The 22,393-nt window shown below is 38.0% G+C and overlaps 1 protein-coding gene across 1 annotated transcript in view; it reads right to left on the bottom strand.

Annotated features, from left to right (window-relative positions):
* Nucleotides 1-270: 270 nt before the first annotated feature.
* LOC114612283 (putative uncharacterized protein ENSP00000383407) overlaps nucleotides 271-22,393 on the bottom strand; it is a 43,324-nt gene continuing 21,201 nt past the window's right edge. The window contains exons 5-6 of the mRNA XM_028757242.1: nucleotides 19,431-19,513; nucleotides 271-405 (exon numbers count right to left, since the gene is read on the bottom strand). Coding sequence (XP_028613075.1) covers nucleotides 271-405; nucleotides 19,431-19,513 — 218 coding nt within the window. The remainder of the gene's footprint in view (nucleotides 406-19,430; nucleotides 19,514-22,393) is intronic.

Here is a 22,393-nt window from a genome sequence, read left to right as displayed (position 1 = left end):
TTCTATGGCCTGGAAATTGGCACAGACATAGCCAATTCATAGTGTTCCAAGCTTCATCCACATCTCTCTCATCTGATACTTAGTCTTCCTTATGAGGGAAGGAGTGATGGGGTGGAATTCAGAAATTGCAGCTAGGATATCTGTTTTCAAATGACAACAAAGAAAAGACTCAGAGGTCAGTAATTCCGTTAAGACCATACGAGAACAGACTTCACCAATACAAGCATGGCCAGTCCTTCCTCAGAGACGTTGGACTGCTTGGTGGGCTGATTACTCACGGGGGTCTATTAACACCGGCTTCATCTCTTGCAGGCTCCGTACCCTGCCTTTTCTGATCCACAGCCATTTCTGCAGTTGATTTAACGTCCTCGCTGGTCCCAATGTGTCACCACCTGATTTTATGGCCTAGCACAAACAGAGCCCAAGATATAGTCAAATGATTCTTCATAAAAGATTAAATATAAATTATGTCAAGATCATGAATGTGAGGAAATTAATAATGTGGTCTTAAAAACAGAAGTCTGGGACAGTTTGAGCAATAACTTTGAAAGTCCACCACATGTTGGGGAATTTAAAATTATAAAATAATCAACATCTAGTTATTTATACTAAAATGAGCAGGTTTAGCAACATATCCTTTTACCTCAAAATACAACAAAATGGAGTGAACACAGAACAATTTATAAAATGACTCAGTCTTGCCCAGTATGGAATACTATAAAGAAATAAGTCTTTTACAGCAAAAGACTGTTCGGTCATCAGGCTTGACATTGCTACTAGCAAGGGTTAGAAGAAACAGACAGAACACAAGGAGAGAAGAAGAGTACACTGTGGAGATGAAAGAAGAGATAAATGCAAAGTGTCTCTGTTTTTCTTTTGGAGATTACTGTAGAGCTTTGTTAGGTTATGCCTTTAACACTAACACAAAGGTGGCTGAGGTAGGTGCATCTCTTGTCAGTTTGAGACAGAGTTCAAGGGCAGCCAGGATGAAATACTGAGTCTCAATTTCAAACATGAATAAATATTTTTATGATAAATTAATCTTTATTTTGAGATATTGGCATAATCTTAGGAATTCAGTTTTCTTAGTATTTTATAGGTTTTTTAAAATTGGATATTTTATTTATTTAATTTTATGAATGAATGGATAGATTGGATTCGTAAGTAAATGAATGAAGGAACAAATTTCTGAACGAACTGCAATTCAAGTATGAAATGTTTTCAGATATTCATTTCATTAAGTGGTCTTTGCTTTGAGTGAGACAAAATATAATTACAACACACCACATTCTGTTCTAATGTATCAGAATCACTTATCGTGCCAAGTATGGATAAAAAGAATTAACATGGTATGAGCAACTTCTTAAAAAATTGTTATATTTATTTATTTTATGTATGTAGGAGACAGCATCCTTTACAAGCCACAGGGTGACAGTACTGGTCAGAGGACATTCTGTAGAAGTGACTTCTCTTCTTCCACCATGACATTAAACTCAAGTTGTCAGGCTTGCTGGCAAATTATTTACCTGATGATCCATCTTAGCTGTTTTGTACCAAGGACTTCTGGGGTTTCTTTGAAAAAACAAATTAGTAATCACCACTAGCATAGTGTCAGGAAATTTTATTTATGCTGGGTTTTTGAGGAAAGGGCAATGTAATGCTTCATGTGGTGAGCTTCATGTTAATTTGTATTTGTAAGTTATTTTGTTATATTAGTATATGCAAGAAGATAGATAGATAGATAGATAGATAGATAGATAGATAGATAGATAGATACATGGATGACAGGTAGATTATTTATTTATAGAAATTAATTTCTGGACTGAAAAATGTTTTCCCTGTTTCCAGCTGACCCATGGCAGTTCAATAGATATTTCAGTTTGTAAACTCTAACGTGTTGGCTTCCCCCTCACTATGTGCCCATGGCACCTCAGAAGACGCTTTCTGTTCCTTCACAAGACATTGTGTGATCACAGAAGTATTCGACAGTAAAAGCTGTCAGGCATACAAACATTTCCAATATTTATAATCAGATTTTATTTTGCTCTTTAAGAATGACTTTGAACAAGCGATAGAAACCTCATGCTCCGTCTGTGTATAATAGCACCTAAGGAAGAAATGTGACATTTTGTCAGTGCACGCCATACTGCCTGCATTAAATAAATGGGAAAATATTGAAATAGCTTGACTCTTTCAGAGCACCGTCATGTGATATTCTTAGATATGCAGAATCCTCCCTCTCTTTCCAAAGGTCATGTTTGGTTCAACACAATTTCCATTGCTATTTATTTTGGGTATTATTTTCTCAGTATTCCTTCCCAGTGCTTTCTTAGTTACTTTGCTTTATAGACCTCTAACAATTCAGGAAGAGCTATTTTCTCCTCGTCAGCCCCTTCCAGCAACAGAAAGCCGATACTTCACAGCCTTTTTCTTTTCTGTGGTTCTTTTAATATGGCAACCTGCTCCTGCAGCCAAAGCTTAACTGTGGCACCAAACATTGGCTCCTACTTTTGGCTCAGTAGCTTCCTCTCCTCTACTTTGTAAGAAAGGCTTTTATTTAATTTGGGGGGAAAGTGTTAATAGCAGGGAAGGTGATCTTCATGTTAATGATTTTCCCCCAGACTGAAGAGAAGCATTAGAAAGTGTCTAAATTCTGAGAAGAGAGATTTTATGGCCCAGAGGTTTGACAACAAACTGACCTTTTATTATTTTCTTCACACTCTGTGATAGCCTTTTTAAAGCACAATGTTGTTATTCTTTATGTTTTTTGTTCACTAACTCATCTTTGAATTACCACTCTTCAGTATAGCACATTTCATTTTAGCTCTATATATTTAAGATGATAGTAGACAGTAAATATGTGTTGTATATATTTTTCCTAATAAATAGATTATTCTTAGTAAATTTTTTATTGAGACCAGATATTTTCTAGACTATTGTTATTAAGTAGCATAATTTATCTTACCATAAAAGTTTTTTTTAAATACTAAAATATCTATTAAAAACATTTTATTTAAAAAATATTTAAAATAATCTTATTCATCTTTATCTTCTAATTTGTTACCTTTAGGTATATAACAATAGTAATCAAAATTTAAAACTATGTGCCCCTTTAAGAAGACCACTCCATAAACTCAACTTAATGATACTTAGTCAAGCACTAAAACTTTATCCAACTCCTATGCAAGTTAGGACCTCTTTTCACATTTTGGAGGTATGGCATTGAATAAGAAAACAAGGTCACTGCTTTCAGACAATTTGTATTCTACATAATCCTGTAGAAAAATATATAAATAAGAAAATGTGACATAAGTCCTCTGTTAGGAGTTAAGAGGCTGCATGTGTGAAGCCAGAGAAAGGGTTTCATTAATTTAGACTAGGTATTTAGTATAGTCTTCTCTGAAAATGATAAAATAAAGGCCTTGTCTTAGTCTCATTTCTTTTACTGTAATAAGTGCCCTGATTTTAAAAAAAAATAAACAACTCAGGAGGGGAAGAATTTGTTTAGCTTACAAGTCCTGGTTGCGCTGGGCAGTGGTGACGCACGCCTTTAATCCCAGCACTTGGGAGGCAGAGGCAGGTAGATTTCTGAGTTCAAGGTCAGCCTGGTCTACAGAGTGAGTTCCAGGACAGCCAGGGCTTCACAGAGAAACCCTGTCTCCAAAAAACAAAAACAAAAAACAAAAAGTAAATAAATAAATAAACAAGTCCTGGTTGCAGACTATGATAGCAAGAAAATCACAGTGGTGGGAGATTGGAGCAGCTAGTTACATTACATCCACCAAAAGCAACCTGCATCATTGTTTGCTTGCTTCTGCACAGCTTGCTTCATCTTCGCATACTGATTATGACTCTGCCTAAAGAATATGAGCTGGATCCTTCTACAACAATCAAGAAATCTTTCCAAAATGCTCACAGACCAACCTATTCTAGATAATTCCTCAAAGACACCCTACCCAGGTGATTTTAGGTTATTTATAGTCAGAATTGATGATGGGACAGACTAGAATGAAAAAAAAGTAGCCAGGATGTGAAGATAAGTATAATTTGGGAGGCAACAGACTATCAAGAAGGACCTGTTGATGATGATTTGAATAATTGAAATGGGCCAGCCGGACAAAGAACAGAAGGAACAAAATTATACTGTTCAAAAGCTGGGATCCTGCGAGAACTCTTATGTGTGTTCCCGAGAAGAGAAGGAAAGAAGACCCCAGAGACTCACAGGGTCCTTCAGGGAGGTCTTTGTAAAGCACATTGAAGAGTATTCAGACTCAAAGGGGAGAGTCACAATTTGATTTATATATTTTTTTTAATCTTGAATTTTGACTCTCTTCTTTTTATGAACCTTCCCAGTAACACTGAAATATACTGGGATCTCAATTGTTATTGCATTGTTTTTTACCACTTTTTTTTTCAATTAATGTTTGTAGAAATGTGTGTGTGTGTGTGTGTCTATTTTAAACTCCTCTGCTCCTTGATGTTTCACAATCAGAGGACTTCTGATATACTTTGTTTTCTGCTCTCCACTGGTTCTCTTCTTTTTATAGATGTTCCTGTACATGTTGGCAACTTCCTTTTTCTTGGGATGAAATGCTTAAATATCTTGGGGGCCATCTCTGGAGTCTCCCCTAACCTCATCATCCTCTTCTTATGTGCACTCACATGCACACACCCAGACCCAAGTTTGCTACCATCACCTAAATGACAAAATTTCATAAGTTGAATCTTTCTCCAAGATTCTATTCAGAGCTTCAGATTCCCATAGCCGACAGGCTCTTTAAAATGATTTATAAAGATGGTTAAGATTAGTTGGTAGCCTTTTTCCAAGAGAATGCTCATCCAGTCTTCCTCACCTCACCGAATGCTATCCTCATCAACCTAACTGAACAGTCCATAAATCAGAGCACAGTCTATCTCACCTCCAACTTGAGCCTCCTCTTGAATCTATTCCCTTGTCACCATCTTCACTGCTACAGATTAGCTTAGCTTTCTCTCATGAAAAGTATCTACCAGGCTCTAATTGGATTTCTTTTCACTGCTATCTTTTTTGCAAGGTAGAATCCTCTTTGAAAGCTGCAAATCTCCATCCAAATGGTAATTATATGTGATTTTTTAAATGTTTTTCATATGTACATATTTAGTGTGTAATATGTCTTTTTTCGTATATATATTTAGAAGTATGGGTGTTAAAATCTTTTAGTTCATTTTGCTCATACATTTTTATATATTGCAAAAAGATTATTGGGAATGCTAAATTAAGTATATCTCATTTCCTTATACTTTGTGTAACTTAGGATCTTAGAATAAATATTAGAAATTGGTATCATTGAATTACTGAACTGAATTAATCAATCACATTTTATGAAGTTTGCTATAAATTATTAGACATATAGTCAGCGATCTTATTTTTAAACAAAGAGAAACCTCTAAGTGACTTAACCAAAGAAAGCATCTTTGTTAACAATAAAACCAGGGTGATAACTAAGTATTTTGAGTTTTAGCTCAATGTCTGTTCTTACAAGATGTTTTTTCTAAATGAGCATAATAACTAGAGATCAAGTATTGATTTTAAAAAATGAGACTAACCAAATTAGTTCTTTATTTGTTAATTAAAAAAAAGTTTTCCAGTACAGAGAGTAAGTCAGAGAGAAGATATTTAAATTGGCATAGTTTTATATAGAGAGATATGTACATCATAACTATTCACATGCATTGGATGGGCATTCAAATCTCTTTTGATTTTATGAATGCCTGTATCAGAGGTGAACTTAGGGTTGTCCAGACTCGCTGACACACTACTGCTGAACTGTCTGAACCACACTGTCATCACTGCTTAATGGACCAAGTCGGGAAATTAATGTGAAATTTTTGAAGCTAAAAATGATTTCTCTGTTCTTTGTCTTCTCTTCATTTCTGATTTATAAACATATTTCTCTCAAAATCATCATGTTTAAACAGTGTTGCCAAGAAGAATTCTAATGTATAATCTATATACCATAGAGAATCTACAGAGAATCTATATACCATAGAGAGTCTATACATAATCTATAAAGAATCTATATACTTTAGAGAATCTATATACTATAGCAAATCTATATACTATAGATACTATATAGAAAAATTATATGATATAATCTATATACTATAGAGAATCTATATGCTCTAGATAATCTATATACTATAGATAATCTATAGATAATCTGTATACTAAAGAAAATCTCTATAGAATCTCTAGTATAGAGAATTTCAATAACTTGAAAGTTTCCTTATATAATTTCTACAACAGGTGAAAATACTGGTTGTATCTTCTTAAATCTATGTTTCACTCCTTTGTTGAATGAACCTGTGATGGAAACTATGAATTAAAACTTCAGGTATGTATGTGAACTTCTATGACAGATTCTATGGCCTTGACAGTTTCTCTGCATTTCCTATTCTTATGACTCTTTGCATAATTATTAAAACTTTAGCTATTCACAGAGATTTAGAAAGTATTTTTATGCTCAGTAAATACTAAGTGAAAATAATGATGTAATTTATATGAAAAGTAAAAAGGTTAGTGTGAGTTTTTTTCTTAAACACCATTTCAAGAAGTTTGTTTTTTCTCCACATTTTGAGTTTGCTACAATGAGGATGTATTATTTTTGTAACAGGAAAAATTCTATAATGCTCAGTGTCTTTTGAATGCAGATTTCAATAATCAAATCAGTCTGTGTCAAACAGACTGGAAGACCTCAGCTTACTGCTGGGTTATTCCTACCAAGGGATTGCAAGCACAGATGTTGTTTTCACGATAAAAACCAAATTAAGGAAAATTTAATAGTTGAATTATTGACCCTCAAATTAAAATCTCCATTTTCTCCAGACTAGGTCTTTATTCTTAACCTAAAACATACTCTAAAAAGTAATTTGTAAGTTTAGAATAAGCTGTTAATATTTACTAACCCAGTGGACAGTAATGAAATGAAAGATTACAACGAGTCATTTCATGCAAATCATGAAAACAGGCATTTTACAGAGGTTTGTTTCTCTGTTTCTCAGAATTACATTCAACTCCAAAGACGTTTTGAAAGTTATTTATATATGCAAAATAATATTGATTAAAGAAGTAATTCTGGTTGGATAGAAAATGATCACATTGATATTAGACATTCAAACATGATTATAATTATATAATTATCATTTAATGATAGAAAATGAAATTAAACTAAGTCTAGATCATCACCCAAAATATGGCTAAGCACAGCAAGAGAATGCCATTACAGGAACACGAAATAGACTAGATTGATTAGTTAAAACAAAGCTCTCATATGAATATTCAGACATTTATCACTCAACTTTCATTTATTTACTGAGCTCCCAATCTGTGAAGGACCCAAGGAGATAGAAACATTTTCTCAGCTTGGGAAGCTCAGTGCTGTGAATGACTGGGCATGCGATAGGATAGAATCCCCTTTCTAGAAGGTGAGCACTTCCTTTCCAGGGATGCCTTACACATATTAGTGTCTTCAGGTGTACAAGGAATGTTGAAACAACCCAAGTTACCCATGGTAGGACCGGTTAATGTGTATCATAGAACAACAACTAACATTCTCTGCTTTGTTTTGTTTTAATACAGGAGAAAGATTATGTCAGGTGGGGGCTGGAGTACCTAACTAGAGGGTTTACAAACATTTAGAGGTAAACAGTATTTAGAATCTCTAACAGATCCTTTATGTGAATGTCTTACCCTGCAGTGTAAACAGAAGTTTCCCAAAGAAGTCCTAACACACAATTTCTCTTTCCTGCCTCCCATGCGTTTTTGAGGCATATCTAATCTTAGAATAAGGTACCTTCTGGGAATACAGTGGAGAAGAGGTTTATTAGCAGATGAACAGTTCTGTCCTCCAAGGCATGCAAAATTTGCAACTTCATGCCATTTGTACACTTCTGTAAGGGGAGCTGCGCTGCTCTTTGCAAGTTGGCCCTTCCATGGGAGGGCCTTGAAGGGACATCTAAGCTAGCAGAAAATTGCTGGGATTACATAAGAAACAGATGCAAATAGGGGTTCTGCTGGGGAACATCGTTCTAACTTCCTGTATGATACTCTCTGTTGTGAAATTGTGAAGAAATTTCTAGAACTGTTCATAAATTTATCTTTTAGTTGTACTTCCTACTGGAACAAAAATATTTAAAACAGAAAATATAGAAGCTAGCATTTAAATTAATTTGAATTAGTTACCTATGGATTTCTAATAATAGGAACAATATTCAAAATTAAAAAAAAACCTATGAGGTAAATCCAGTGGGATAATAAGAGATGTTGTGCCTTGACACTATTGTGTTACTGGCCATGGGACCTTAAGTGAGCCACTCCACTGTTTACACTACAGGCTTTTCCTCTTTAAAGTAAAAAGAAAACAATGCTTTAGGGAACTTCAATATTATTCTACTAAGTCCTTAAGTGCAGGGATGTGAGGCCTTCTGTTATTTTCCATGAACTCTTGACTCTTGGCCTTAGGGAAGCAGGGGGAGGAGGGGATGTGATGTGAGGTTTGCTTCTATTCTCAGCACTCACAGGGAGAGGAAGCAAGATGACTGCAAACTGAGGCCAAGTAGGCCAGCACTACAAAGCCAGACCCTATCCCCAAGGCAAACATTAAGGAAGAAAGGAAGGAAGGGAGGGAGGGAAGGAAAGATGGAAGGAGGAAAGGATGGAGGGAGGGATGGAGGGAGGAATGGAAGGATGGAGGGAAAGAAGGAAGGAGTAACAGAATAAAGGAGAGGAAAGAAAGACACCAAGGACAAATGGGGAATTAGCTAATGTGAACCATAGATCACCACACTTTAAATAAATGGTTCCGAGTGCAATACTTCACTTTAAAAAAATTGAGAAAACAAAGAGAAAGCAATTTGACTCTGGTGGGCAAAGAGTACAGTCAAGGAGCAGGCTCATCCACTTTGCCTGCTTCTGCTGTAAGGTGTCCCACCTCCACCCCACATGCAGAACTTTGCTTGCATGGTCCTTTGTTTAATTATTTTCCCTAGGTCACTGGGATACACTTATTCTTTTCTCTTCCTTCGATTTTTGATATTTAACTACTTATGAAAAACTCAAAAGCCACAAGAGGAGCGGAGGCAGAGCTACGGGGAAGAGAGGTGGTATTTAAATTATATTTATTCATCATGTCTTTCTATTCAGCAGAGCTCTCAAACCCTGGAACAAATAACAACAACCAACATCAACACCTCAAAAACAAGCTGTGAAGAAAACTTATAGCACCTTAAATGTGAACATGTTATTCATCTGCTAAGAAGATTAAGCATAAAGACATTTTCAAACTGTTACACTCATTCCTACATAAAACAAACAAACAAACAAACAAAAAACTACTTGATCTACTGAAGGTATTTATTAGCAGAAAATCTGAAAGTCTATATTAAAGTTCCATAAAAGAGAAGCAGTTATTTAGAAAGTTGTATAATTTAGCTTGTAGTGTTCCCTCAAGCCTGTCTGGAACACAAAACTATAAATAGAATATACAGTTTATTCAAGTTTATACTATATAGATTTTATATATATATATATATATATATATATATATATATATATGTGTGTGTGTGTGTGTGTGTGTGTGTGTGTGTGTGTGTGTATGATTGTCCTGGATACTTGCCAGACGTTCTGAAACATGTCCATTCTATGGACTCCTGTCCAGCAATGGCTCCACAAGAAAAGAAAAGTGGCTATCCCTAACGCTATTGTCTGTGTGTGGAATTTCTTCCCAACAGGGCTGCATTTTCTGTCCTCAGTGAGAGAGGATATGCCTAATACTGAAGAGACTTGATGTGCCAGGGTGTAAGGATACTCAGGGTGTCCCTACTCTCTCAGAGAAAAGGAGAATGGTCAATTGAGGAGGGACTATATGAGAGAGGGAACCAGGAGTCGGACATGGATTGGGATGTAAAAATACATACATACATACGTACATACATACATGCATGCATGAGGCACTCTAAGGGAGAAAGAAAGAAAGAAAGAAAGAAAGAAAGAAAGAAAGAAAGAAAGAAAGAAAGAAGAAAAATGGAAGGAAGGAAGAGGGAGGGAGGAAGGAAGGGAGGGAGGGAGGATGGGAGGAAGGAAGGAAGGGAAGGAGAGGGAGGGAGGGAGAGAGGAAGGGGAAGAAGAGGGGGAGTAGGGGGAGGAAGGAAGGAAGGAAGGGAGGGAGGGAGGGAGGGAGGGAAAGAAGGAAGATACTGTGAAGATACAGTATGTATGAATCCAGATAGTAATGTTCCCAGGCACTTTGTGGATTGTATTTATGGTTTAAGCTAAACTTTTATTTTGATGCTAAATGATTTTCAATAAATCTTTAATTCAAAGGGGAAAAGGGAAGAGAGTAAGCCTCAGGAGATACTGAATCTGTTAGATCCATGGTCTTGGACTTCTCAGCCTCCACAAGTTTATATAATAAATATTTGTGGCTTAAAAAACGTATCTTCTTTTTATTCTGGAAGGGGACCCAGAATTGAAATCTAAAGGATTTAGAGAGGAGAATATGAAATGTTGCTTGACGAACTTCATGGAGCAGTAAACATACAATTTTGTTTAATATTTATGATAACTAGAAAAAATTCTATTATTGACAACCTAAATGTAATACAATTTAGGGGTTCAATTTGAACAATAAATTCAGTCCAACAATTATGGTTCATAGGGCACGTTGGTTACTATGAAGTATAAACCTAGGGAAATTTTTCCACTTCTAGCTCATACATTATTATCAGAGGAGACAGGACACAGACAACTACCAGAATAGCTGAAGTAAGCCAAGAAAGTCCTAAGACACTGAGTGTTATTTTACTACAGGATCGAGCCTGTGGCACCATCAGTTACCAGGCTCATGTTACCATCGTCATGTTACACTGTGAAGATGCACCAGAGTCTGACGCAGAGGAAGTTATGAGAAGATATTTACAAGTCATTATTGATTTCTGTAATTCCTTTTAAATAGGAATGAAAAAAATTGAGAGGATTTCAAGCTATCACTCCCAAGCTGTTAATACAATGACCGAAAAGGAAAATACCTACGTGTATATAGAGGTGTAACTTGACTAAATGTTGTAGCTCATTCATACAATTCATTTCTGAGAACTAAGTATTTTTTTTGAATAAAACTTATGACAAAAGACTGCTTAAACTTAGCTTAAAGGGAAACATTCACTTTTTATGTAGATGTAGCTTAACTTTGCACATGGAGAAAAGGAAATTCACTGTAACTTTTTGGTGAATGGAAAGAAAAGATGTACGCCATATTAATATTCTGTGCCTCTTTTGCACTGTTCAGGTGACCTCTGCCAAGACTTGTTAGGGTTTGGAATCATGTAAGAGACATGCTTGCTTTTATAAGGATTTCCTTAGGAAAAAAATCCTTATGATGTGGCTGGCACTCTTCCCCGGGCAGAGACTCTGTACTGAATAAAAAGGAGAACACATGAAGCCTAGTGTTCATGCCTCTCTGCTTCCCAGTACAATATGACCACTGGTTTACACTCCATACTTTAGTCTTTTCCACTATGATGGACTGTATAGATATCATCCAGTATGAGCCAAAATAAACCTTTCCCTCTTTCCGTTGCTTTTATCTGGTGTTTAATCATAATAATGAGAGAAGTAACTAGTACAATTACCAAATGAACTTCCTCATGTAAATAATCTGCTGTTAACAGAGATTCAAATCTCTTTGTAGTGAAAAAATTTGTCTACCATACTTTCAATTTGCTAGTGTTGGCCTGGGTGGAAAAACTTCCTCCTCACGTTATTATCCATAACTTCAAAATAGATCTGACAGTTTTCAAATGTATCTGCAAATATCTTCTGACTATTCTCCTCTACCTGACAGAGGACACTAGAACAATCTTAAAGGGAGGCTAGTGGGGAATGAAATGACACCTTCAACCAGCTCCTAATAAACAGTTGGGTTTCCTTTACTACACCAGGACAGGAAGATAATTACAAACACCCCAGCCCCAGTTGAGTTTTCAGATTACATCTTGTTGGTAATCACAAGAATGACTCCAAGAGCCTGTTCCATCATTACAAATTTTTCTGCCCTTAGGATATGGGAAGGAATATGTTTCAATCCACCACATTTTAGGTTAGTTTGCCATGCTCAACAGATAACTACCACAGCAGGTAGAGAGCAGATAAAAAGTATGTGATCTAAGACACACAAGCAGTACACAGTATCCTTTTTCTAGCCCAAAGTTATCATGCCCACCTTGGGTATTCACAAGTATTATTTGAACAGGTTCCTTGGGCTCTTTTTTTTCTTTTCTGACATATAGCTTTTTCATCTTTTAAATTTGTCTGATGAAATCCACACACAGGCATCTCTTGACATTTTGTTAACACATTGTAACATATTGTTAGTTTCCAGAGTAATCCAATGCAATGACATCAGTTGGGCTGTCTCCAAAATCAGCCCCACTTTGATAAGTGCTACTCTTCTTAGCAATAATATGCTTCAGTAGAAATCATTTTAAGACTGAAGACAGTTCCATTTGTCCATCTTCTATGTGTTATTAATTTAATTTCAATCCCCAGAAACAAATGATATACTCTAGATGATGCCTATAGCTCAGGAAGCAGGAGGCAAGTCTGGCTTATACAATCAGTCAGAAGTCTCAGCCTTCCACTCTCCATAGACAAACCTCTCTGACTGCACAGGTGGAACAGTCAAACTTCAGAATTGTAGAAAAGGTGGAAATCAATTTGGAGGTTTCTCAGAAAATTGGAAATAGATCTACCTGAAGACCCAGCAATACCATTCTTGGGAATATACTCAAAAGATGTCCTACAATGTCATAGGGGCACGTGTTCCACTTTGTTCATAGTGGCTTTGTTTGTGGTAGCTAGAAGCTGGAAACAACCCAGATATTCCACTATAAAAGAATGGATACAGAAAATGTGGTTCATTTACACAATGGAATACTACTCAGCTATTAAGAATAAGGACATCCTGAGTTTTGCAGGCAAATGAATGGAACTAGAAAATATCATCCTGAGTGAGGTAACTCAGACCCAAAAGGACATGCACGGTGTGTATTCACTAATAAGTGGATATTAACACTCCCCCTGAAAGTGCAGAATACTCAAGATACAGCCTACAGAACTCAAAAAGGTCATCAAGCTGAAGGGCCTAAGTGAGGATGACTCAGTTGCACTTGGGAGGGAGAAGAAAGCAACCACAAGAGGGGAGGGAGGGACTTAGGAGGAAAAGGGATGGGGGTGCAGAGAGGGCAACATGATCTGGTATTGGGTGGATGAAAAGGATTGAAATCCCTGAGGACCAGCAGAAATAATGCAAACATGCCACCTAGGGGGGTAGGAGGTTGGGAGGACCCTCTAGACTATACCAGATACCTAGGAGTTGAGAGACTCTCAAGACTCAAAGAAAAGGGACCTTAGATGAAATGCCCTACATTGGGAAGAGGAAGCTTGTAGAGCCTACCTCCAGTAGAAAGACAGGGCATCAAGTGAGGGATGGGGTTGTCATCCCACAGTCAAAACTCTGACCCATAATTGTTCATGTCTTCAAGAACTGCAGGGATGGAAATGGAGAGGAGCCTGAGGAAAAGAAGGTCCAGTGACAGGCCCTAAGTGAGATCCAGCTCAAGGGGAGGTCCTAAGGCCTGACACTATTACTAAGGCTATGGAGTGCTCACAAAAAGGGACTTATCATGACTGCCCTCTGAAAGACCCAACAAGCAGCTAAAAGAGTCAGATGCAGATTTGTGCACCCAACCAATGGACAGAAGCTGCTGACTCCTGTGGTTGAATTAGGGAAAAGCTGGAAGAAGCTGAGGATGAGGGCGACCCTGTAGGAGGACCGGCAGACTCAATTAACCTGGACTCCCGAGATCTCTCAAACACTGGATCACCAACCAAGTAGCATTCACCAGCTGATATGAGGCCCGCAACACATATACAGCAGACGCCTGCCAGGTCTGGGTTTAGTCAGAGAAGATGCACCTAACCCTCAAGAGACTGGAGGCCCCAGGGAGTTTAGAGGGCTGGTGAGGTGGAGGTGGGAATATCCTCGTGGAGACAAGGGGGCAGGGAGGAGGCTTGGGATGTGGCACAGTCAGGGGTGGACCAGGAGGGGGATAAAATGTGAAATTTGAAAGAAAGAAAGAAAGAGAGAGAGAGAGAGAGAGAGAGAGAGAGAGAGAGAGAGAGAGAGAAAGAAAGGAAGGAAGGAAGCTTTGTTTTTTTTGTTTGTTTGTTTGTTTTGTTTTTAAGTGTCTGTTTGAAAGATAAGATATATGAGTCAGAAGTTGAGAAGGTATTCAGCTTTGTGGAACAGAAAGCAAGCATGGAGCTAGAGTTCCAGGAACATTAGAGCAGACACAGCTTTTGACACCTTCAGAATGCCAACAGCCAGCAGTACAACCAAGCTCAGTCTTGCCTATTCCCACCATGCCTCTCCTGCAATATTAGCCTCAAAATTCGAAGGTGGCTGCTTGTTCAACAGATATCATGTCAAACTCCAGACAGGAAAGGGACAAAGAAGTTTAACCCTAAAGAGATTTTAGTTATTTTACCCCCTTGAAAGACCTCCCAAGAAATTTGTGTGAATGCAATTGGTTAGAACTAGTGCCCATGGTCACCTCTAATCATAGAAGAGTGTTGGGTTATTGAGTGTGTCTCGTGTCTGTCTGCCCCTCCACAGGGCTAGGACCTCTCTGGAAGGCAGTAGGGCAGGAAGTTTGACTGCACTCTCCCTAGGGTGGTGCTAGGCGGGTATCAGGCTATGAGAAGCTGCAGGAACCTGCTTCGGGGGATAAGGAGTGCAATCTGAGGTCCCCGGAGACTTTCAGGATTGGCTTGGGGGTCCCCGGGCTAAAAGGTGGCTGGGGACTGGCTGGTTCTCAGGCTCTTGGGCCTCCAGGTGCTGCTGGGAGCTGCAAACGAGCCGAGTGGAGAGAGAGAGGACGCTTCACTCAGTCTGGGTCCCATGGGAATGAGAATTCTTGGCTTGGTCACAGCTGGCTTCCCTTGCTTGGGTTGGTGGTCACTGTGGCTGGGAACGCAGAGAAGTCTTCTGCAGGAGATTAGATGGCAACTCTGTAGGTGAAGGCCTGCTCCATTGTTCCTCATGGCAGATCCAGATGAAAAGAAACATTCCATGGTTTTAAGATGTGTATTGTCATGGCGGAAAGTAGATCAGAAACTATACCCCAGTATCTCAGGATGGACCTGAGGTTAAATACCTTTTGCAGGGAGGAGGTTCTGGGAAGGAATGTTTAATTGGCTACATCCCTCTGGCCTTTAGGTACCTCATAAATATGGAGATCTGTCTTGAGGCTACATGACCTGTAGTAATGCCCTCAACCTGTGGAGGGGTTAGGAGGCATTCTCCTAAGTGACTAAAGGACACAAATCTATGGAGGGCTGCAGCCTCTTTCAGGAGCCTAGAGTCTGGGGACATGACCAAATGCATGCCGTCCCTTAGGATCACCTGGTCCCACCTGGGGCCCCTCAGGATCACCTGGGGTCTCTGATGGTTTCTAGCCTGTGCTCGACCAGAAACCAGGCTGCCTTTCATGGTCCTACAGAAGAGGTTAACAATTCAAATTATTTAACCTGCATCTTCAGTCTCTATCTTCAAGGAAAATAGCTCAATATGTTTATGATATGATCTAATCCTTCATATTTTTGAGACATTTATTTCACCATGTAGTACATGCTGTCTTTGGATTTGTGGAATTTGTGCACCTCATAATTTTGAGAGTACTGAGACTTCATGTTTGAGCAAACACACATTATAATCATTAATATTTCGGTAGTTACAATACACTAGAATGTGTACATGCATGTATCCTTACACATGTATACGCATGTACTTGTAATTAACTGATTAATGTAGAGATAGTTTTATCCCTGCAAAGAAGCTCAGGGGAAAAATATTTGGTGCAGCCTGAGTAGGGGGTGCCTGACAGTGTTTTATATCACCAGCAATGAAGGGACTAAATGGTATCCCTCTTTTCTATCATGAATATGAATGACGCTCTGAAGGCTGAATGTAACCTAAAAATTTACGTGAGAAATGAGGCATGCAACATTTTTGAAAATATATTAGCCCAAAGTCTGTATTACTGCATATTTTATGCCCTTTTCAATATGCTACAAAAGATTTGAGCCATCAACTGACTGCTGCCAGAGAACAAACAAGAGCTGAGATACAAAATAAATGTTGAAAGCCAAGTCCCTCCAACACATTCTTTACGGTCAGTGTAATGACTACAGAGCTGAGCAACTCCTTTGGTTCAAACTCTCCCCAGCAGCAGCACTTCTGCAGATCTGGCTCTCCAGCAGACATAGCCCAACCCAAGAATGAACACATCCTCATTGGGCAGTTGGCTCTGGAAAAGCATTCCAGAGCATCTTCTGTGCTTGCTACCCAGTCCTTCTTAACTTCATCTGTCCTGAAACCTTCCTTTCATTTAGGGAACATGAAGTAAATATCTTGAGAATTCTCTGTCTGAGAAATTGGTTTATGTTGAAATGTCTTATGGTGAACCATACCTGTAATCTTAGCATTCCAGAAGCTGTGACAGGATGATTCCATTGCCTGTAAGACCATCCTGGGCTACATAGAAACTTCCAGATTAGCCAGGGCTATGTATTAAGATCCTGTCTGAATATCTCTCTCTCTCTCTCTCTCTCTCTCTCTCTCTCTCTCTCTCTCTCTCTCTGTGTGTGTGTGTGTGTGTGTGTGTGTGTGTCTGTGTCTGTGTCTGTGTCTGTGTCTGTGTCTGCTGTCTGCAATCTGTCTTTTTGTAGGTATGGTCATATAACTACTGAAATTTTAACTACGCTTCATGGTGCTACTAATAAAATTTTCAGATGAATATATATGCACTGCTAATATGTTAATCTGCTTTTAGGAAGCTTGTGAGGATTTTTTCCTTCCTTCCTTCCTTCCTTCCTTCCTTCCTTCCTTCCTTCCTTCCTTCCTGATTTTCTTTTATTTTTATACTAGATCCCATGTATATGGGATAACTCTTTGAATTCCAGACTCTCCTGCCTCTATCTCTCAAGGGCTAGATGTATATAATTTCCATGATGATGTAAATAATCAACTTCACTTTTTCCAGGAGACTCTCATCTTCTAAGATCAGACCTGAGCCAAGTTCAGATTTGATTAATGAAAACATAAGGGCACCATGTCTATGGACAAGTGCCACCAACTGTCCCGATCCTGATGAGTTTCATGGTTTAAGGTGTTAATCAACTTAACATGAACTTCACATAGAACTCCTTTCCTAGACTGAGGTCATAACAATGGAACTATCCAGAGTTTGTCTTAATGTTCTGTTGTCTTTACAATGTCTCCATGGGCGCCTGGCATAGAAGGGTCTGGCCAGTCTCCATACGCAGAACAGTAATGGAACCCACAGTCAGTACCAGTTCCCACCTTTCCCCAGGGACAGGAGTATCCTCATTCACACCATATTTGCTTACCCCTGAAAATAGATCCTCCTCCCCGATCTTTGTATTCAGTCACAAGGAGCTAATAAATCAATAGTTTGTATAACATTCTTCATTAAGCCCAAGCATTCTATCACACAGATAAATATTTCATACTTAAGGTCAACTGAATGCTTATCATAAATAAGAACAGAATTATTAAAGATAGATAAATTTCCAAGTGAGGGTTTCAGAATGAGACGGAGCCTGTGTTTCCGTTACTGGATGTGAATCCTTCAAGTAACCTTTAGCAATAAACTACATGGCACAATTGGAAGGTCACCATTCTAGAAGTTCCTCATCTTAGCTAATTAAGGCCTTGGAATCACTGGTAAAAAAAAATAAAGCTTTATATCTCAGCGGTTCTTCTAAAACTTTATTAGTTTGTTCTTTCTCACAGATGGTTAGATACTAAGTGATGTTGATGCTGAAATCCAAAAGAAAGATTTCTCTTGGCACACAGCATATCTCTGGGAGGGAGCACATCCTGTAAGGATGGGGAGCACATCCTGTACAGCAAGCATTATTTCTTCCTCACTGCTGGACGACATTTCACTAAATACTAAACCTGAGTCTTATCTGAAATTAGGAAGATAGGGCTGCCTATCTACCAGCTGTGCCTCTGAAAGTACCATTGTGGAGCACAAACAGAAAAAAGACGGGAGCAGCAGAGAGGAGAAAAAAGAGAAGAAATGACAACTATATTTTTTCAAGCATCAATGAAATGCCGGCCATGAAGCTAAGTACTCTCTGAGTGGAGTCTTTCACTTCATCTTTGTGACAGCCATGGGATGTAGGGACCTTTATGGACCATTTTACAGTGATGAAAACCAAGGCAGAAAGCATCCATAAATTGTCCGATGCCATACTAGGGTTTAAGAGCCAAACTAAGATCTTAGTACTCTCAGCAAGGCACTCCAAGGAGAACTCACCAGAAGATGGGTGCTCCAGGGATATGTTGGCAAGGCTCAGAGTATAGTCTACTCAGCCCCTTGCCCCCTCCACACACACACACACACCAGGAGCATCAGAACAACCGTCTAAAGCTATAGCTGACTGAAAGCTGTGATGCACTGTCTAGTTCATTGGAGGACTTCACATTGCCTAGAAAATAAGATTGGCTTTCGATGAGTGAGCTTTCTTTCCTCACCAAATCAGCCCCTTCACAACTCATGTTCTGAATGGCCGCTGTGTATTGGTCACTAAGTGCACAATGAAGGCCAGTTCTAAGTTTTTTAATAAAATGATCACAACAATTAAGAAGAGCCCAAGGCTATCTGAAATGTGAAAAAAAAAATCCAGCCTGATGCCTGAGGTGGTACCGCTGACTCACAGGCTTGTATACTTTTTCTTATTATAGGATGAGTAGCAACTGCTTGGCTATGAACTAGTACTGACTATTACTAGGGAGACTCAACATTCAGACAGTCTTAATTGCTTGACTTCTTGTGTTAATCAAATCCATTTTCAAAGGGCTAAATCAGGAGTCACAGCAGACGTGTTTATATCAGATGTGAACAAAAGGAGGCATGTATTCCACACGGAAGGATGCCAAAGATCTTGAAGTGGTTAACACAGGTCTCATCAGAAATACTCCCCAAGTAGTAATTTAACAGTCCCGGAGTTACTTGGCAAAAGGTTGCTGGGCATGGTGCTTTGCATAATCATAATGGTTTATTATCTCAAGGCAACATTTGATTTTTCTTTTTCATTTGTATCCCAATTCTCAAGAACATGAGCTCAGCAATTATAAATAAATGAATAAATAAATAAACAAACAAACAGGAAACATCAAAATACAAAACAGCTCCCTGGCTATCTAAGAACTAGACACTGTACTGGTTGTATCATGGAGCAAGCTCAATAATAGAACAGTTTGCACAACATCATGTAAATGCCAACTCTTCACGTTGCTCACCTGATATGGAGTCCCTTGTGATTCTTTTTCTTTAACAATATATTTGTTTCTCCTCAAAAGCAAAGCATCTTCATTTATTAGAGCTATGAAAAGAGATAAAGGTTACATAACAAGTTTCAAAAAACACAGTTTGGGAGTGACTGTAGTTCAGTGAGAGAACACTGGTTTAGCATGTGGGAGGCTCTGGACTCTAACCCAGCACAATCAAGAGCAAAAAGAAAAAGAAATCAGATTGAGGAAGCTTAAGTGTAATTTAATAATGCAGTTTTACTTTAATCAATTGAAGCATTATATTGGCTTGGTCATGTTCTTCTTTTTGTTGTTGTTAAATAAACCTGACGTGCTTTTATAAGAAACAGATCAAAATAATATCAGTTTAACAAATCAAACCTCAAAATTGTTTGTCACTGGTCAACTAGGTCCTTAGGTCAGCTGTGGAACTTCCCTGGGACTCAACTCCTCTTTTTCACCAAAAGCTGCTTCTAGCTCCAAGACACAGTAATCCAGGCAGTAGCCACTTCGTCTGTTTCTGGTAAGCTGAGTTTTCTACCATTGACAATTTGAGCTTCATTAGCTCAGGTCTTCTCAACATGAATTATTTATGTCAAAATTCTTCTGTACAAGCTTTAGTTAGCTCTGGCTTTTGGCACCCATTTGCTTGCAGCTAAATGAAACCTTTTCAAAAGTAAGGGAAACTCCCTTTCAGCAACTCTGAAAAGAGGCTTCATTTATTTAAGTCTGAAACACACCATGTGTTAAAAGAGGAAAAGACTTCATGGATCACTTGATCTTAGCCTTTTATTTTATGAGTGAGAGTACTGAAACCAGCCACCAGACTAGTGACTTTTTACATTTTGCATTCTTCTTTCTCACATTCAAGGCCCATCATCCTGGCACATGGTAGGAAGCACAGATTGTCTCTAGCTCTCCTTCTTAGCTATGGTCAAAAAGATGCAGAAAACTTACAGCCAAGTACCAGGCTTATTTGTACCAACAGCAGGATTTAAATGAAAGCAACCACAATACAGAATTCTAACAAGAATCTGAACTTTATAAGGATCTAATTTTGGGATCATGATATTGAAGCAGAATCTTCTAGGATTCTACATGTTCAGGATACTACATGTTAAAGTTTTATAATTAATATTTTTTTCAATTCCTAGAAAAATTTACTTTTTTCAGTTAATCTTTTGTTGGTCTTCTGTATTTTCATATTTTTAATATAAATTTTGAATAGATCCTTTTAGGGACATTTTATTGATTGTGGAAAACAGTGGGGTAGCCTCTCTCAGATCTGGAATCTAGCTAGAAAAGTAAGTTATGACTACAATATGATTGCATATGAACACAAGGTTTTCAATGAATAAATTAGGATTGATATTATGAACAGAGACTATTTATTAAGATGTATTAAGATTCATGGTTCTTGTTGTAAACATAGGGTCATAAGGGCTTGAAAAATGGATGTTCTTCAAGATAAAGGATGAAAGAGATTACATACAGCAAAAACACAATGGTGTGGACAGGGAGTTGTAATGCAGAATGAATGAAAGAAGACCACGTTTGAGACTAAGATTGGTTGTCCCTGAGAACTATGCCAATATACTGTAAGAGGAATTAGGGCTGATGAGTAACTGTGGCCAACTATTACTGAGCCTTGAGAATCCAGTGCAAGAATTTGAACATGACATACTAGATCAGTGCTGCAAATGTAAATGTCTGCAAGTCTCCAATCACACATATTTTAGTAAATTAACTCAATCAAAGAGACAGTGAAATTCTATAATGAGCCAATTGGCCAGCTCATCAACCAGAGGGAAGCCATGAACCTCAGTTCACCCATCCGAAATCTGACACCTGAGTTCAGGATTGTTCTCCTTGTTTTTTCCAAGAGAAAGTATGGGTTTTAATATATTTTTATTTTACTTTAAAAACATTATGAAGTCTCAAACAAGATTTTCTTCAGATTAAGTTTTCAGGAGTAAGGATGGAACATTAGGATAATTGCTTTTATTAAAAAATTAATCGTTTTGTATGTCTATTATATATATACATATATGTAATATACACATATGTATATATATACATAATGTTTATTGTATGAGATGTATCCTATATATGCATACATATATGCACATATATATGTACACACATGTAATATATATACATATATATGTATATGTATATATATATATATATATATATATATATATTTCACTTGTGACATAAATGATACTTTGCCAACAAAACAATCATAAAGACAGTAGTAAGTAGCACAAAAGGAAACAGGTGATCATGCAGAGGAAAATCCCCAAAGATGACAACAACATTCCTTCCCATAATATATTTTCTTCAAAAGCACAAAGTTGTCTCTCCTTCACCATGAAATGGAGTGCAATTCAACAAATAGAGAATCTAGATGAAGCCCAGTGACTCATCACAGCAAAGTGGCATGGAGTTGATGCCAGGAATAGAAGTAGTGAGCATCTCTAGAGACCAAGTCATGTTCTCACGTGATGGCTGTGTGCTGCCCACACTTGAAAACCAACCATTAGCAAAAGATGTTGCTAATAGGCAATGGTACACGCATGCATTTCACTGTAAAGTACAGTAAGAGGCTGGTCTATCCTGGTCAATGAGCCAAACATAGAAATGAAAAAGCTTCTAGAAGGTTCTAGCCAGCAGACTTTTTAAGTCCTTTCCAAGCACCAATATCCACCAAATAAAGCTTCAGATGTCAGACATGAAGAATTTTGTGACCTAATTCTTGACACTGACTGAATTTTATGAGCTTAGTAAATCATTGTTCTATGTCAATACCAAGGTCATAGGTTCAGAACACTAGATTATGAGGACATGCATATATCATGTGCAAATATCTGTGTGTTTAAGAATGTACCATTCTGCATGAAAATTGAGATTTTTCCTATAAGGAAAGCTGAGAGAAGTCATCCCCTCTGAGG

Source organism: Grammomys surdaster, unplaced genomic scaffold, assembly GCF_004785775.1.
Source record: "Grammomys surdaster isolate TR1022 unplaced genomic scaffold, NIH_TR_1.0 126153, whole genome shotgun sequence".
Classification (NCBI taxonomy): domain Eukaryota; kingdom Metazoa; phylum Chordata; class Mammalia; order Rodentia; family Muridae; genus Grammomys; species Grammomys surdaster.
This window is presented reverse-complemented; position numbering and strand designations above follow the sequence as displayed.